General features: G+C 34.1%; 3 protein-coding genes across 3 annotated transcripts; 2 read left to right on the plus strand and 1 right to left on the minus strand.

The window, feature by feature from the left end:
- The first annotated feature begins 1,982 nt into the window (after window positions 1-1,982).
- Window positions 1,983-4,181, plus strand: LOC145057763 (GDSL esterase/lipase 7-like). The gene is made up of 5 exons (XM_079005653.1): window positions 1,983-2,576; window positions 2,712-2,839; window positions 2,920-3,159; window positions 3,249-3,504; window positions 3,734-4,181. The coding sequence occupies exons 1-5, from the start codon at window positions 2,060-2,062 to the stop codon at window positions 3,952-3,954; spliced, it is 1,362 nt and encodes a 453-aa protein (XP_078861779.1). The 5' UTR covers window positions 1,983-2,059; the 3' UTR covers window positions 3,955-4,181.
- A 1,347-nt stretch (window positions 4,182-5,528) lies between these two features.
- LOC145057761 (RING/U-box protein) lies at window positions 5,529-12,941 on the plus strand. Its single transcript, XM_079005651.1, has 14 exons — window positions 5,529-5,718; window positions 5,840-5,908; window positions 6,441-6,541; window positions 6,676-6,766; window positions 6,889-6,938; window positions 7,131-7,200; window positions 7,501-7,610; window positions 7,712-7,777; window positions 7,847-8,055; window positions 8,143-8,422; window positions 8,503-9,496; window positions 9,574-9,648; window positions 9,920-10,804; window positions 11,794-12,941. The coding sequence occupies exons 2-14, from the start codon at window positions 5,840-5,842 to the stop codon at window positions 12,010-12,012; spliced, it is 3,219 nt and encodes a 1,072-aa protein (XP_078861777.1). The 5' UTR covers window positions 5,529-5,718; the 3' UTR covers window positions 12,013-12,941.
- Window positions 12,338-16,340, minus strand: LOC145057762 (polygalacturonase At1g48100-like). Its single transcript, XM_079005652.1, has 6 exons — window positions 15,947-16,340; window positions 14,149-14,280; window positions 13,748-14,023; window positions 13,371-13,578; window positions 13,106-13,296; window positions 12,338-12,971 (listed from the first exon to the last, which is right to left on the minus strand). The coding sequence occupies exons 1-6, from the start codon at window positions 16,283-16,285 to the stop codon at window positions 12,579-12,581; spliced, it is 1,539 nt and encodes a 512-aa protein (XP_078861778.1). The 5' UTR covers window positions 16,286-16,340; the 3' UTR covers window positions 12,338-12,578.
- Window positions 16,341-16,612: the final 272 nt, after the last annotated feature.

The following is a 16,612-nucleotide window of genomic DNA, read 5'->3' on the forward strand; positions in this document are numbered from 1 at the left end:
ATGCTCTGGGCAAGAACCATAAGTCTCAAACTTTAAGACTTTGAACGTCCAGAAAGCCCTTAATGCAAGGTCTTAATCCATTAAGACCTTTCTACCACTTGCATGAGACACTTCTAGCCATTGGGACCTCATTTTTATCACTTAGAATCCTTCTTAGGGTCTGAAAGGACAACTTAATACATCCAAAACATAACATGCACAATATTGAGACTTTTTGGGACAAGAAGGGTGTCATAAAGCTATCAAGGCAAGATCTATGTCATATAAGCATAAAGGCAGAAGATTTTTACCTCCTGGAGCTTCTAATGGACAAGATAATCTTAGATCTTCAAGTTTGCCTCACTTCTCCAACACCTTGATGCAACTTCTTCTTCAACAACTCAAAACACACACTTTTAGCTCATACACTCAAGAGAGAGGTTAGGGTTTGGGGGAAAACGGCTCAAAACTATGGAGGCTGAAATGGTAGAGGGTTATGAGCTCATAACGGATACTTACATACCACTCAAACCCTAAATATTAGGGTTTTCCCCTGACGTGAGTACGCCCAACGTACACAAGTGTACACCCAGCGTACTAGGGCGCGCCTAGTACGCTCAGCGTACCCTTATGTACGCTTAGCGTGCTCCTCATGATCCAAAGTTGCAACTTTAGCCATTAGGGCATCTCATGGCTCCACCCTTCCATCCCCAAGGACTAAAATAACAAGGATAATAATAAAGGGAGGATTCGAAAATACCTACAAAATCCGGGATGTTACACAATGTATGGGTTACAGGAAATCCATTTTAGGATAATCCAAAAGGACACTTGTGTATCTAAGCATAGAAACACAATCCAAATCGCCAGAGAGTTTTGAGTTCGTTTGGAAGGAGAGCTTGAAAATGGTTCTATCCACCGCCATGGGCTCTGCCCCTTGGACCTTGCTAGGGGCACTGCCCCTAAGACCTTGCAAGGGAATGCGCCCCCTTGACCCCCACCTTTCTGTCGTACCAGATTATAATTCGATCTTATATATGCATGCATTTCCACATTAGCCATAACATATAATATAGAGTACAAATGATAAGTCTCTTTGTTCATATGTTAGTTCCAATTGCACGAAATGTAAGGTTAGACTAAAATCATCAACAAAACACAAGGAACAAAGTTCATTATTATTCATTCTCTAGTTTAACAAATCATATCACCATGACCTTTTGGTAGTGAGGTGACACTGTCATTTAATTATCAATTTAAAGTGAGAAACCTACCGATTCAACTAAATTATGTTGTATGCATTGTACAATATGTATAAATCACTAATATTATTATGTTTTTGTGTATATTGAAAAAGAAAAAAAGATTAAATGAATTCCTCTTCATTTTTAAAATTTTTTTTCTTCCTTTTTAGAATGCAAGTCTAATTGTTTTCCTTGCATTTTCTTCTTCGATTTTTGGCCTAAACATATACATTAGTTAAAGTAAACAAAGGGGTGTTATGAGGTTAAGTTTAAGTGGTTTTAGTTTGTTATTTGGTTTAATAAGTTTTTCAACACTTCAAAATTAACTACAAAACAGACTGTATGAGATTTAACTTGATCGGTTTTTGGTAATTTGGCGAAAAACCAAATAACATTTTTGTTTGGGATAAACTTAGAATGGAATAAAACAAAATGCACATCAATTATAACATTAGTTAAAAGCACATCTCGATCATTAAAAATTCTGCAACGTAAATTCTCCATTTGTTTTTACAACTTTTATTATATTTTAACATTAGACAACTTGCAAAATAAATTCCATACTCATTTTTACATCTTATTTTTATGTTATAAGTAACCTTAAACATTTGCAAAATAAATTTCATAGATATAGAAATAAAATTTTAAAATTATTTATCTTATTAGAGTTTTGCTTATAGTTAAGGCTAATAAAATGTCCAATATTTAATTAGGCCCGGTTAGGGACAAAGCCCATAATCTCATAACCTGTATCATCATTCATCATCTACCTCAACATTCAGACTATCGTTAACTTGAAACTACTTTTTACCCGCCAATTTCCTGTACGCACATCAATGGCGTCCTTCACACTTCGAATCTTGCAATTCTTGATCTTCCCTGGTGCCATCTTCTTCCATTTCGATTTAGTAATGGCTCTTCAGCTCAATCAAGTCTCTCGTTTTAGCCCTTTACAACCTCCAATTAAATCGCCGGTTAACTCTATTTCTCCTGCTCCACCACCACAATCGACAGTGCCACCGTCATCCCTATCACCCTATCTACCATCGGATTCACAGCCGGCAACTGCATCACCTCCACACCCATCTCCTTCAAACCCACCACCTCCTTCTCCATCGCCTCCATACTCGCCACCTCCACCTCCACCGCCTCCATCTCCATCTCCACCGTCTACGCCGCCTGCTTCCCCAGTTAGGGCGCTATTCGTTCTTGGTGACTCTTCTGTTGACTGTGGAACCAACAATTTCTTGGGAACATTTGCTCGTGCAGATCGTCTTCCTTATGGACGTGATTTTGATACACATCAACCCACCGGACGATTCTGCAACGGAAGAATCCCTGTGGATTTTCTTGGTAAGTAACTGTTTCTTTATTTCCTTATTGTTACAATCTAGTTGCATTCTAGGTGTTCAACCAAATGTCTAGCATTTTCAAGCATCATATTCTGATTGCTCATTTCTTTTCAATTTTCTTGGTAATTTTCATCAGCACTGCGTCTAGGGCTTCCTTTTGTTCCAAGCTATCTAGGTCAAGCCGGATCTATTGAAGATATGATCCATGGTGTCAATTATGCCTCTGCTGGTGCTGGGATCATCTTCTCTAGTGGATCAGAATTGGTAGGTTTAATTTATGAACCAAATTTATATTTTTCCCGATTCTTTAAATGGATCAGAGCCAAACTATCTACGTTTTGCAGGGTCAACACGTATCATTCGGCCAACAAATTCAACAGACTATAGACACCTTTCAACTTTTCATAACACAAATGGGCGAACAAACAGCTGCTAATTTCATCTCAAACTCCATAATCTATATTTCAATTGGAACTAATGATTACATACATTACTATCTTCCTAACGTGTCCGATGTACAATCCAAGTATGTATCATGGAAATTTAACCAGTTTTTAGCCTACTCCATGAAGGAGGAGATAAAGGTAACAAAAAAAAAAAAAAGAAGCCGTAATCTTTTTACATTCTTGATATCATTTTGTGGGTCCCATTTGATTTTGTATTTGTGATGCAGAATTTGTACAATTCTAATGTGAGAAAAGTGGTGGTGATGGGATTAGCGCCTATTGGTTGTGCACCTTATTATTTGTGGCAATATGGGAGTGAAGATGGAGATTGTATCAAGGTGATAAACAACATGATAATGGAATTTAACTTTGTTATGAGATTTACAATATCAGAGCTTCGCAAAGAACTCACGGATGCCAACATTATCTTTTGTGATGCATATCAAGGGTCCATGGATATAATAAAGAATTTTGATCAATATGGTAAGAATAAAACCTTTGTTTTCTTCTTACTGATATGATATACTTGCAGAAATAGTCAAGGGTTCAAGTCTCTGTGGGATTTACCGTTCCAATGTGGATTGGGATCTTTGGGGCTATGGTTTGAATTACATCTTACATGATGCTCATGTAATCTAGTGGCAATGTGGGCCAGCTTAAGAGTTTTTCTTCTTCGGAGTAGTGATTTGACAATTTGTTTTATTTGTTGAAGGATTTAGTGTGACAAATGAAGCTTGTTGCGGCGTGGGGCCATACAATGGTTGGATGATGTGCATGGGCCCTGAAATGGCTTGCGAGAATGCTTCTAGTCATCTTTGGTGGGACCAATTTCATCCAACGGCTGCGGTGAATGAGATTTTGGCGGATAACGTGTGGTCTGGATTGCACACACCCATGTGCTATCCGATGAACATGGAGGACATGGTGAAATAATATGTGGTTCTAGGTGTTACTGATTCTTTGATACTCAATTAAGTTGTATTCTATCACGAAATTATCTAGTCTCGTGGTGTATTTGGTTGGAAGAATATGGGTGGTATGGATAATAGAGAATTGTATATACTCATATGAATTACTAACTTTGAAAGAAACCAGGACTTGTATGACGACTTAAAAAAATAGAATGTACTCCAAAATGATTATGGTTGATATGGTTTTATCTTACAAAAAAAAATAATAAAGTATATTTGATGTGTTGTCAGATTGAATCCATTTGGCATAAGGTTTGTTTGTTGATATGGGTTTGGTAATGACCATATATATGATTTGTTGAAGGATGTCGTAGAACATCTCCAATCCTAATTCAAACTCAATTTTTTATTCTATTACAGAGTTAAACAATATCCAACCCCATCAATTTCCAATTTTATAGGAGTAAAGGAATAGTAATTCTCCAGATACAAATTCAGAGTTGTATTATTTATTTCTCCAAAATGAAAAAGAGTTGTATTATTCATTTCTCCAAAATGAAGTTTAATTTTTGCTTATCAATTTTAGTTTCTCACATTTTAGGTTTATCAATTCCTATTTTGTTTTAATTAACTATAATTTAATTGATATAAATTAATCATAAATATAAAATTTATTGTTTATGTATTGAGTTCATATAAAATTTAATAAATATATCAAAAAACTAATAAGTTGAAAGGTACTTATGACAATATTTATAAGTTAAAAAAAAGTACTAAAAATATATTTTTTGTAGTAAAAATGGAATAAGATCGAAAACGAAATAATATTTTTATTCAATTTTAGAGCAAAAAAAGAGGTATGTCGAAGATGGTTTAATGGTTAAGAGTATGATTACATAAACTAAACTCATAATGGAGGCAAGTTAAAAAAAATTGACAACATAAATTATATATATATTGTTCGTGAGAATCGTGATGGTTTAAAAACCACCATGGGAACCACAACCTTTGAATCTTGTTTTTAAATTGACTATTTATAGTTATCAACCCTTTACTAATAACCTACTTACACAAGGCCTCATTCTTCAATTTCTCCAGACGACTCTATATTCACCTCCCATGTTCCCCATTGTTGTTCACTTCACTTGGCCATGAACGGAAAATGAACTACATGTTAGGAAATATATTATGTCAATTTGACTTTAGAGGAATGAGTTATAACATTTTAAAGTATTTCACAGATTACACAATATGCAAGATGATGAAAAACTTTCAGTTTTGATATTCGATTTTCAGATAACTGTAACTCAATTAATATGTAATCAAAAAACTGAAATTCTAGCCTAAAATGAAATCGAAACATTAAACCATATGTTGGGAAAGAAATACTGTTAATCCGATTAAAACAAATGAGCTATAGCATTTAAAGAAATTTACATAATTTCCAGTTTAAACCGGTTTTTACCCGAAACAGTAGTAAAAAAACCGAAACCAATATAGCAGCTTAATAAGAACCAATAACCGGCCCGATGCATGTAAACCGGTCCCGCCCCGGTTCGGGATGGTCACCCCTGTCTTACCGTGCGAAATTTTATTTTCTCACGATTCATTGAAATAAAATATCGTCATCAAACGTTAATCGGACTCTCATTTGGTTGTACGTTGCGTTCATTTTCTTCGATTATTCCCCAAAACGAGAATAAAATCAGCAGAATCATCTTGGTGATGAATTTCTAAGCAGTAAAATCTCCCTTAATTGCATGTAAAGCGATTTCAGCAACTCTAGGTATGTCGATGAATAATGAAAATTTCGATGTGAAATTATATCTGGGTAATAATGGCGATGATCATGAGATTTGAATTCGTATTTGTTGATTGCTGTATTTTGCGGATTTTTATGACAATAGATGGAATTTGAACTGTTCACTGACTGCGCCGAGGATGATTATACTTTTGGAGCTGAAGATGATGATAATGTGAGTTTATGTTATCTTCGGTTTAGTTATTCTAGTTTTGTTCTGTTGTCTATTAGTAGATTTAGCTCGACGATATTTTTTTCCACTAAAAAAGTAGCACTTGCTAAATTGATCGTGGATGTGCAAAAGCGCATTCCCTCCTATAAAACAAATGACGAATTGGACTTTGGAGGTGATACACGCATTTCAACTTCAAAATTGTTATCACTGCTTGAAATGATGAACAGAAATGTGGTCAATAAGTTAAGATAATAGTTCCTGCAATTAGAAATGTCTCTCTGAGTTTTGTAAGAAAAGCATAACAAGAGTTTGGGAACGCATTGGTGGTTTAATATCAAAAGCTAAAGTGTATTTCTTTCCATTATAGTGGTGGGAGTATATGTAGATATGCTAGATCAAGTGTATATAATATTGATTAAATGTGACTAATATAATGGATGATGTACATCTGTTTATAGTTGGAATTTGTTGAATAGATGTTCAAATGTAGCTTTCACATTGATACTGTTGTGTACATGTGCCTTATATGCAGGAACAAGAACAGCTAGTGTTTGAGGGTGATGAAGGTCAAAGATGTGGGATTTGCATGGATGTTGTTGTTGATAGAGGAGTTTTAGATTGCTGTCAGCATTGGTAATATGCCTCATATTATCAATCTTTTTCTTTAATTTGGGGTTTGGGGGTGGGCATAGTTTGTTAGTATATCATCATGATTGCCATTGCTATCACTTCATCAGAGATATTCACTCTTAATTCCTTCAATTCAGGTACTGTTTTTCATGCATTGACAACTGGGCTAGTATCACTAACCTATGTCCACTTTGCCAGAGTGAATTTCAATTGATCACTTGTGTTCCTGTGAGTTATGCACTATCTGTTTTTTTTACTAGGGCTTCTCCTTTTTGTAGAATTATTAATTAGAAATTTCGAATGTCTCTGTACATTGACTAATATTTTTCCTGAACTTGATTGTTTTGAAGGTATATGATACTATTGGAAACGTTCAGGTTGATGATGAATCATATGCAAGGTACTCCCTTTTAAGTATTATTTTACACCCTCCCCCCTTTACTATCATTTTAGATGACTTCAAGACCACAAAACTGACTGTAATCTGCAAAGATTTAATCTATTTTGTGTTGTTGATTTGATATTCCTCACTACTAATAGTTTAAATTTGCAGCAGTATCTAATTTGATTTCTTTTTGTCTCTTCAATGCAGAGATGATGATTGGTCTGTTGAAGGAAACAATAACACACTTTCTTTTCCATCATACTATATTGATGAAAATGTACGTCTCATTAAAGGGAACCTTAGTTTCAGAAGCTATCTCATTAAACCCATCAAATGCTATATGAATAGTAATTTGCTCTAAGATATATGTGCTGACTACACAATAATTTTGCATGTTACAAAACATAAGCAAACCTTGAAACAATCTACCCAGTTATAGCAATGTCATCCAAGTACAATAGATATTCACTTCTATAATTGAGTAGACTTTTCAAAGGAAAATGTCTTAATAACAGAAAACGAAAGTAAGATGCTATAAAAAACAAATAAGTTAAAGTACATTGCTATCATCATGTAGGCAGTCAGCTGCTTGGAAGGAGACAGCTGCAAAATTCGAGGCCAGTCTGCAAATCTTGAAGAAGATCCAGATCTTGATACATCAATTGCTTGTGATTCATGTGATCTGTGGTATAGTTATTGTTCTTAGATTAATAATCTTCACATAACAAATATGTAGTTCTATCCTACAATATTCTTTCATGAATTGGTTTCTTATTGCATGGAAATAGGTATCATGCTATATGTGTTGGATTCGATCCTGATGGGAGTTGTGAAAATTCGTGGCTGTGCCCAAGGTATCATTTTTCCTATTCTTTCCAGATTATCATTTCATCACATAAAATAATCTTCATTTCTTTCTACAGGTGTTTAGCTGATGAGGCATCAAAAAAGTCAGAATTAGGGTCAAGCAATACACATGAGCAATTAGGGGATGCTGCTTTCCCCATGAATGTATCTGTATCTGTGGCTGATGCAGGAGAGACAGCTGTCGTTGTCTCCATCATTGATGGAAATCAACAAACAAAAGCAGAAGATGAAAACATGTTTTCAAGCATAAATAACTTGCAAATTGGTATGATCAGATATTGTTTTGGTGTTCATGATGACAAGTCATTGTGTCTATATTTATTAAAGATTCTGCTGCTCTTATTGCCTGAAGGGAATCAAGAAAATGAAGAATGGAATCAGATAATGTTGTCAGATGTTTGTGAAGACATGGGGATTGACAACACTAAGGATGATATTGATGATAATCACAAATTGGAAAAACAATTATCTGAGAAAATTATCAAGAAACCAAAGTTAGAGCCAGTGGAGGAGGATCTTCCATCATCAAACTTTAAAGAAGAAACAAGTGTCTCTGATGAATTGCTTTCACCTGACAAGAAAAGAAAATCTGGTGGAAATACAGGTGGCAAGAGAAAGCAAAGAGATTTCAGGTTTATTTTCTCGCATGCTTACTTCTTTATTTGTGTATCTTATTCTTGTATCTGATACATAATTATATACTTTTTTCAAGTGGGGATGAAGGAGAAACAAAAGTGAAGAAGATTGTTAAAACAGAAAGAAGTCGTGTTGCTCATTCTGTGAATGAACCTCATTACTCTAAAAGATCAAATAAAGCAGTGGCGAAAAAGCAAAGGGTTGAAACTGACATAAGAGATATAGTTCAGGGGCCATACCACAAACCTTCGGAAGATAAAGGGTTAAGGATAAAAAAGATTATGAGAAGAGCAGCCGATGATAAAGAGTCATTAATGGTAGTTCAGAACTTAAGGAAGGAAATTAGAGAAGCTGTTCGTAACAGATCATCAAAAGAAATAGGAGATAATCTTTTTGATCCAAAGCTTTTGGCTGCATTCAGAACAGCTTTGACAGGTGGACAAACAGAAACAAAAAGACCACCACCACCCTTAAATATGAAAGCAAAAAAGGCCTTGTTGCAAAAGGGAACTACACGTGAGAATTTAACCAAAAAAATTTATGGGGTTGGTGGAAAAAGGAAGCGAGCATGGACGCGTGATTGTGAGATTGAATTTTGGAAGCATCGAGTCTCAAATGTAGTATCAAAGCCTGAAAAAATTCAAACTTTGAAATCTGTTCTTGATCTTTTAAGAAAGGGTCCCGAGGTTATAGAGGTCAAAAAGGAAAATACCGAAAATGCCCCTGCTTCGATTCTTTCGAGACTGTATGTTGCGGATTCGTCTGTTTTTCCGAGGAAGGCTGATATTAAGCCTCTTTCTGCCCTGAAATCTCCGGATGTAATTGAGGCGTCTGTGAAACCAACTGATTCTTTGGTGCATGGGACCAAGGGTAAAAAGGTAAATCTGAATAAGAGCTCAGAGAAGTCATCTATGAATGCCCAAAAGGAATCAGGCAATGGATCTAGTGATGTTAAAGTCGACAAAAGGAAATGGGCTATGGAGGTTCTTGCAAGAAAGACAGCTGTCTCCGGAAACAATTCCACACAGGGGCAAGATAATGTGGCTCTTAAAGGAAATTATCCTCTACTGGTATATCAACATTTTATTATCTACTAATCTTGTAGCTAGTTTTATTTCTTTAATATCATTTTTTTTTTGTATTGCAGGCTAAATTGCCCGTTGAAATGCGACCAAGTTTGGCAACTAGCCGACATAATAAAATCCCCATTTCAGTTAGGCAGGTATGATGTGTAAAATGCTTATAATAAGTAGAAGTAGATGCTATTTCTTGCATTTAGTGAAAATGGCTTCGAGAAATTTACCCTAATATAGTAATGAAATTTGCTTTGTGAAAATGGCTTTGAAAATCCTTATGGGTTGAATCCAAGAACTAGCAACATACTTTCATTTATTTGCTTATCATAGCATCCCTACTTTCATTTCCTCCTATTATACTATAATAAGCTTAATCAATCCCTTCAATTGATTGTTTCTGGACCTTTGATTTTATAGGCTCAACTTCACCGCATCACGGAGCATTTCCTGAAAAAAACAAACATGCCAATCACTACTCGGCCAACTGCAGAAATAGAGTTGGCTGTTGCAGATGCTATCAATATTGAAAAGTCAGTTGCAGATAGATCAAACAGCAAGCTAGTTTATGTCAATTTATGCTCCCAGGAGTTATTACACAGATCAGATAATAATAGTATTGATTCAGAACCTAAATCTACACCTGTCATTGCTGATAACTCAGAAACAACAACCAGTGCTGACGTGGATGCTGATGTGGATGTTAATGAAGCGCTTAGAAATGCTGGTTTATTGTCGGATTCACCCCCAGGTAGTCCTCCAGTTTGTGAAAAAACGGAAGAAGATGATGGTCCTGATAATGTATTTGAAATAGATGATGAACAAGAACTTGATATATACGGTGATTTTGAGTATGATCTGGAGGAAGAAAACTTTATTGGTGTGAGTGATGCGATTAAAAAAGCTTCAAAAAAACTTCAAGATGATGATACGAAAATAAAAATGGTTTTTTCAACACTTGATTCCAAGAGGTCAGATAGTGATTGGAGGTTTGAAGATCATGAAGAAGCACCACCGGTAATAATGGAAAATACAAATGAAGATAAAACAAAAGGTGAAGAAGATGAAGTTGATGAATGTGAAGAATTATATGGCCCTGATAAAGAACCTCTTATTAACAAGTATCCTGAAATAAAACCACTTGATTTCGTAACTGAAAACATTGTTTCACAAGTAAACATAGAAGCCAAGGCATCTGATTCTGATGCCACAAATAAGCCTGTAGAAATAGTAGAAGCAAAGGACAAAAAATCTCACCCTGACAAGAAGCAGCAGTCTGAAAAACACAGTTCTGTGTTTAAGAAGGTTAGTAGTGCATTTCTTTATCATTTTTCTTTAGAAGTTTGCATTCTATGTGGCATAATAAGTAGTCCATGTCCATGTATTTCTGAAAATTCAGACTGCCTATAGTTTTCCAAATCTTACTTCCAAAAGCTTTTTACTCCCTCTGTCCAAAAGAGAGTCCACTATACAAATGCTAAAAAAAGCATAAACCTGTTAGTATCTAGCCCTTTTATTAAATTGTAACAGACTTATGATATGTAATTAGTTATTTCTTAGTTTTTAAAGTATTTATGTTATGAACATTTGATTAAAGAAAATTGATAAATTTTGAATGTATATTAATACTTTTAAGCATAGTATTCGATATTGTACTTGTTTGAAAGCTCTTGATTTGTTTTTTATATTGATAGATTTTTCATTCACTTACATTTTTGGTCACCAAGTACAGCTGATTTTTCCAATTTTGGTTCCAAAAAGTTCTCTTGCAATATTGGTCTTTATTTGAGGTTTTTGGTTCCTGTGCTAATATAATGATTATATTTTTGGGAACAAAATTGCAAAAATCAGCTATACTTAAGGACCAAAAAAATATTCATTTTATTTGGAATAGGGACCAAAAACCTCAAATAAAGGACCAAAATTGCATGAGAAAACTTTTTGGGACCAAAAATATTCATTTTACTTTCAATAGAGACCAAAAACGTTACAAGAACCTCAAATAAGAACCAAAATTGCATGAGAAAACTTTTTTGGACCAAAATTAGCTAAACACAGGGACCAAAAGTGTAATTTTCTCATAACATAAATATTTTAGAATTTAATAAATAACTAATTACATATCATAATTGGCAAGTTTAAATAATGTAATATAATACTAATAAGAACATGGTCTGTGCTTTTAGTGTGGGGTTGGAATTGGAAAAAAATTTGGTGCTAAATATGTGTTTTTTGTAGCTTTTCACTGGAGATTGTTATGAAGGTAATTATATGTTTGTAAATATGTGAATCAGGTTGAAGCATACATAAAAGAGCACATCAGACCATTGTGCAAAAGTGGAGTGATCACAGTTGACCAATACAGATGGGCTGTGGGAAAAACAACCGACAAAATCATGAAGTTCCATTCCAAAGATACCAATGCAAATTTCCTCATCAAAGAAGGGGAAAAAGTCAAGAAACTTGCTGAACAATATGTTGAAGCTGCCCAAAAGCTTGAAAATAACAAATAACTTCATGTTCCATTTTTGCTTCCAAATTTTTTGAAGAATGAATCGGGCAGCCTGCCCGAATATTAAAAGATCACAAAGGGTAAGTTTTATGAAGAATTGAAGATCATTGTGTTCACCCTTCAGCTGCCCGAAATGCATCTCACCCGAATTATGCACCCACGTTTCTTTCATCCGCCCGCATAGTTTACGGGTAAAATGTTTCAAAATTTGTATAAAAAGCGATATTGTTCCATAAATTAAAAAAAAAAAAAAAAAAATTGTTGCATAAATGCATATTTAACCTTTTTTCTAGTATGTTGGTTGTTTAGGAACGAAAGAATGAAACTTGAAGAGTAATGGGCTTTTTCATTATCTCACACAAAGCAAAACAAACACTTATACATATATATATCTATATGAATCCAGAGTCACCCCATAGACTCTGCACTCATGGCATCAAGATCTTACCTACTACCAATACTACTAACATCTGTATAATCTATTACTACAAAGAATATGCATTTCTTGACTTCCTAAAAGTCAAAAGGTCGGACCCACATCATGCACCATTGACCACAATGGTTCCACTAACATGAATCATGATCGGCCTGGACATGGCTGCTTGACGGCTTACCAATCTGCAGACACTCAACCGGTGGGACAGCTGGCGATAACAGCTCGCCAAATGTCTTCCAACAAAACGGGTCATACATGTGGTATCGCTCTTGAACCGGTTTTAAATTTATACCATTTAGATTCACATCCGTACATGGCATGTTATCACTACATGCGAAATGAACTGGTTTGACTGTGTAGGTCCCCCTAATACGCTCGTAGCTAATCCCCGATAAAGCGACTGCAGACGATTGGTTTTTACACGTGCTTTTATCGCAGTAGAATTGATCGATTACTATCGGTAATTGAACTTCCGAAACTTGAATATTTGAAAACATTATTCCTTTGACGGACCCTGATCCACCCTGCAGCATGATAAAAATAAAGTTATTCATTGAAGAATCAACTGACCATTCAGTTAGTTGGTCTACATAGACCAACTAGCTGAAACATTAGACTTGAGAGGTAAGATATGACAAAAAAAAAATTGTCACATTACCTGCCATGTTTTGATTCGTACACCGTTCATGGTGTTAGTCATCATGACATCTCGAACCGTGACATTCGAGACACAAGCTTTCGTGTTGTCTTTTCCTAAGCTTCCGATACTGATACCATGACCCGGGCCGCAATTCACGTTGTGTATGTAAATGTTTGAACACCCAGTTTGTATAGAAACACAGTCGTCTCCTACAGATCAAGTAACATGTTAAAAATCGATCTTATATTATAACCATCAAGATTTTATTCAAGTGCTGAATTACCACATGAGAGATCGGTAGTGTGGATCAACACATCCTTTGAGTTTTGTAAATGGATCCCATCTGTATTTGGGCTATCACCAGGTGATGAGACTTTGAAGTTATACACCGAGACTCCTACACAGTTATCGAACTTGAGGTGACACTGAGGGCTGTTTTGGATTGTTATCCCGGTCACCGTCACATCAAAGCTCCCGTAAAACCTCACTGCCTGTTTCAACACAATAAAAACATATGTGAAGGTCAATAAAAGCTCAAAACTCTTGTGATATTTATGTAAAACGGTTATTCTTCCCGCAACGTCCGGGTCAATCCACATTGGAATTGAAACTTCCACACTCTTGTTGCTGAAACTCGAATACAAATATTTATGTACTTACGGTTGGTTTTATGCTCGGCATTATGCCTCCAAGTGAGTCGGTTATGGATGAATGTAAGATCTTTTTTCCGGTTGTTCCATTGATAGGAATGATTAGTTTTAGTTCATCGTCTAGTGGATCATCGAAGGGAGTGCTTTTCCACCAAATTGAGCCACTTCCATCAATGGTGCCTCCCCCTTGAATAGTGAGTCCTACTAGTTTTGTGAAAAGAATCCATTGAAACAATCCTGACCCATAAGGTTTGAAGCTTGATGGAGCAATTATGGTGCCATCAACCTGTCAAAATTCCATGTAAAGTTTCAAATTGTGAAAATGTGTTGATAGTTTAGGGGTAAATTTGTAATATAAGTAGAAGGGTAGAAAGCGAAAGATTTTAAGATCACGTGTCTACAATAAATTACCTGGAAAACAATGTTTGGTTGGCAATAAGGACCAGAAAATGTGATGGGGCCCAGAAGGAATTTATATGGTGATGGAACAATAATTTTTGATCCCTTCACTTTACATGCAACTGCCCAAGCACCTTCAAAAGCCTGTTTAAATAAACAAAATTCAACATATTAATATATTACAAATAGAAAATAATGAACATTAATTTTTTCTAGACAATAAAAATAAATCATAGATTTATGTTCCTAAATATGGCTGTATTCATGGATTGTTAACATGAAAAGGAAATTTTAATTGAGAAGTACTATATAATATAAAGTGTTGTATAATTTTTTGGAAGAAAGGACTACAACTTTTAATATATATATATATATATATATATATATATATATATATATATATATATATATATTTTCATATAAATGTTTGACTATTAATAACATCCAAATTGCTATTTAAGAAAGACAAAAAATGAGGAATCTTGTTGATCAAAGCTAATAGTATCAATAAATATTATAATAATGATTATTGGCAATAATATATATAAAAGGGAATCCCGTATATCCTTCATCTCAATAGTATTGAACATGCATTTTATTATACTCGTTTTTTGTCCTAAATCAAATTTACATCCAATAAATAAATTTCGGTACACTATTATAAGATTTCTGGCTCACTTTATGCTTTTGAAGTTCTGATCCCTTGAAACTTTTGTATCATAATTTTTAAACTTTTCAGAGTCATTATTTATATACCAAATTATTGTACATTTTACTATAAAGTTGTAAATTTTATTCAGAATTAAAAAAGTTATATATTCAGATTTTACAGGTGTTGGAAGTTTGGACAGAATCGGCCAATCGGGTGCTGTAACTAAAATAACAGAATCATTTATATCTGGTCCATCTGTGGCCTTTTATTATATAGATTTGTTTTTTTTGTTTTTATTTGCAATAAATTTTAATAATTTTAATTAATATTACTCTTATATTACACGAAAAAAATGAAATATATCTTATTTTTCTAATTTATATTAACAGATTAAATAAAAAATTATGTTTTATTTAAACATGACATGACAATGATTAAAAGTATGTTCACATAATAATGTTTTATTTTATTACCATTTTCTACAACAATTGCTCATCGGTTTTTATCAATTTTTGCAACAAATTTTACTTTTTTTTTTAACCATTTTATGCAAATAACACCAATTATAAAATCGTCCTATTATTGAGTAAACATGTTAGAAAATTTTTGCATATTTGTCTTAAAATAAAATAATAGGATTGTATACTTCCTCTAAATATAGTTTTATTGCATAAATTGACAAAAACATTATTAATATATGACGTAGCCGAAAAAGTTGGTTGATAAAAAATAATGTTTAATAAAATCTGAATAATTGAAACATATATAAAATGATATAAAAGTCATTTAAAAAAATGTGTTTTTCATAAGTAATTGAAAGGGTATATTTAGAAAAAAAAACTAATGAAAAGTAGCTTTTTGAATTTGGTTTTTTCATGACAATTTAAAAAACTCGCAAAACCAGCAAACTATGACGGGTTATATGTATAAACTAATTTAAATTTTTATCAAATCACATTAGGTTGTTATTCTGCAACCACAAATAAAAATGTCAATTGTTTTATAAAACGTATTTTCCCTTTTTTCACTGAAACATGCTTTCAAGCAAAATGACTTTTTTGGCTTCTAATTTCGTCAACAATTAGAAGAAAAACAATGACATATTTGGTGAAGAAACTTGTTAAAATCTGAAGAAATCATAGAAATCGAGTACTTTACCTTTGTATCATCGGCAATTCCATCTCCTTTGGCGCCAAAATTCAACACATTGTAAGTATTTGCAGCGGCAGGGACACCACCGTCGTCATGCTCCGGCGGTGCAGGGGCTGAAGCCGGTGGTGCTTTATGAGAAGAAGATTTCGACTTCGATTTTCCGCCACCGCCGTTGTGGTGGTTGTTGCCGGATTTCTTCTTGGATAACGTAGTAGAGGTGCTTCGATTCTTCCTCCAATGCCTACCACTTCTTGTTGCATTGCAGGAATTATGAGTTGCTGAACTCCACACTAAAATGGCGACGAGAATCGCTAATGTGAAGCTTCTGAAACTCGAAATTGTCATTTTTTTACAGAAAGGGGTGTGTGGAGGGAGAGTGTGATGAAGAAGATGAGTTAAGAGAGGCAGATGATTTGGTATTTATATAATATAATGAATTATTTTTCTTTCAAACTTTATGGCTGCTTTTTATTTTATGTTTTTAATTGTTGTATGTTAACAAAAATATTTATTACTTTTTGTACTTATTGTTGGTTGCATTATTTTCTTACATTGTCTTTAAAAACAAGAAATTAAAATCATGATCAAAACAAAATGAGTAAATTACAAGTTTGGCTCTTATGTTTTACCCAAAGTTCAGTACGTATTTTAAAATTGCCCCATTATTGCCTT

The sequence above is a fragment of the Lactuca serriola genome, chromosome 6, assembly GCF_051521515.1.
Source record: "Lactuca serriola cultivar US96UC23 chromosome 6, Lser_US96UC23_V15, whole genome shotgun sequence".
Taxonomy (NCBI): domain Eukaryota; kingdom Viridiplantae; phylum Streptophyta; class Magnoliopsida; order Asterales; family Asteraceae; genus Lactuca; species Lactuca serriola.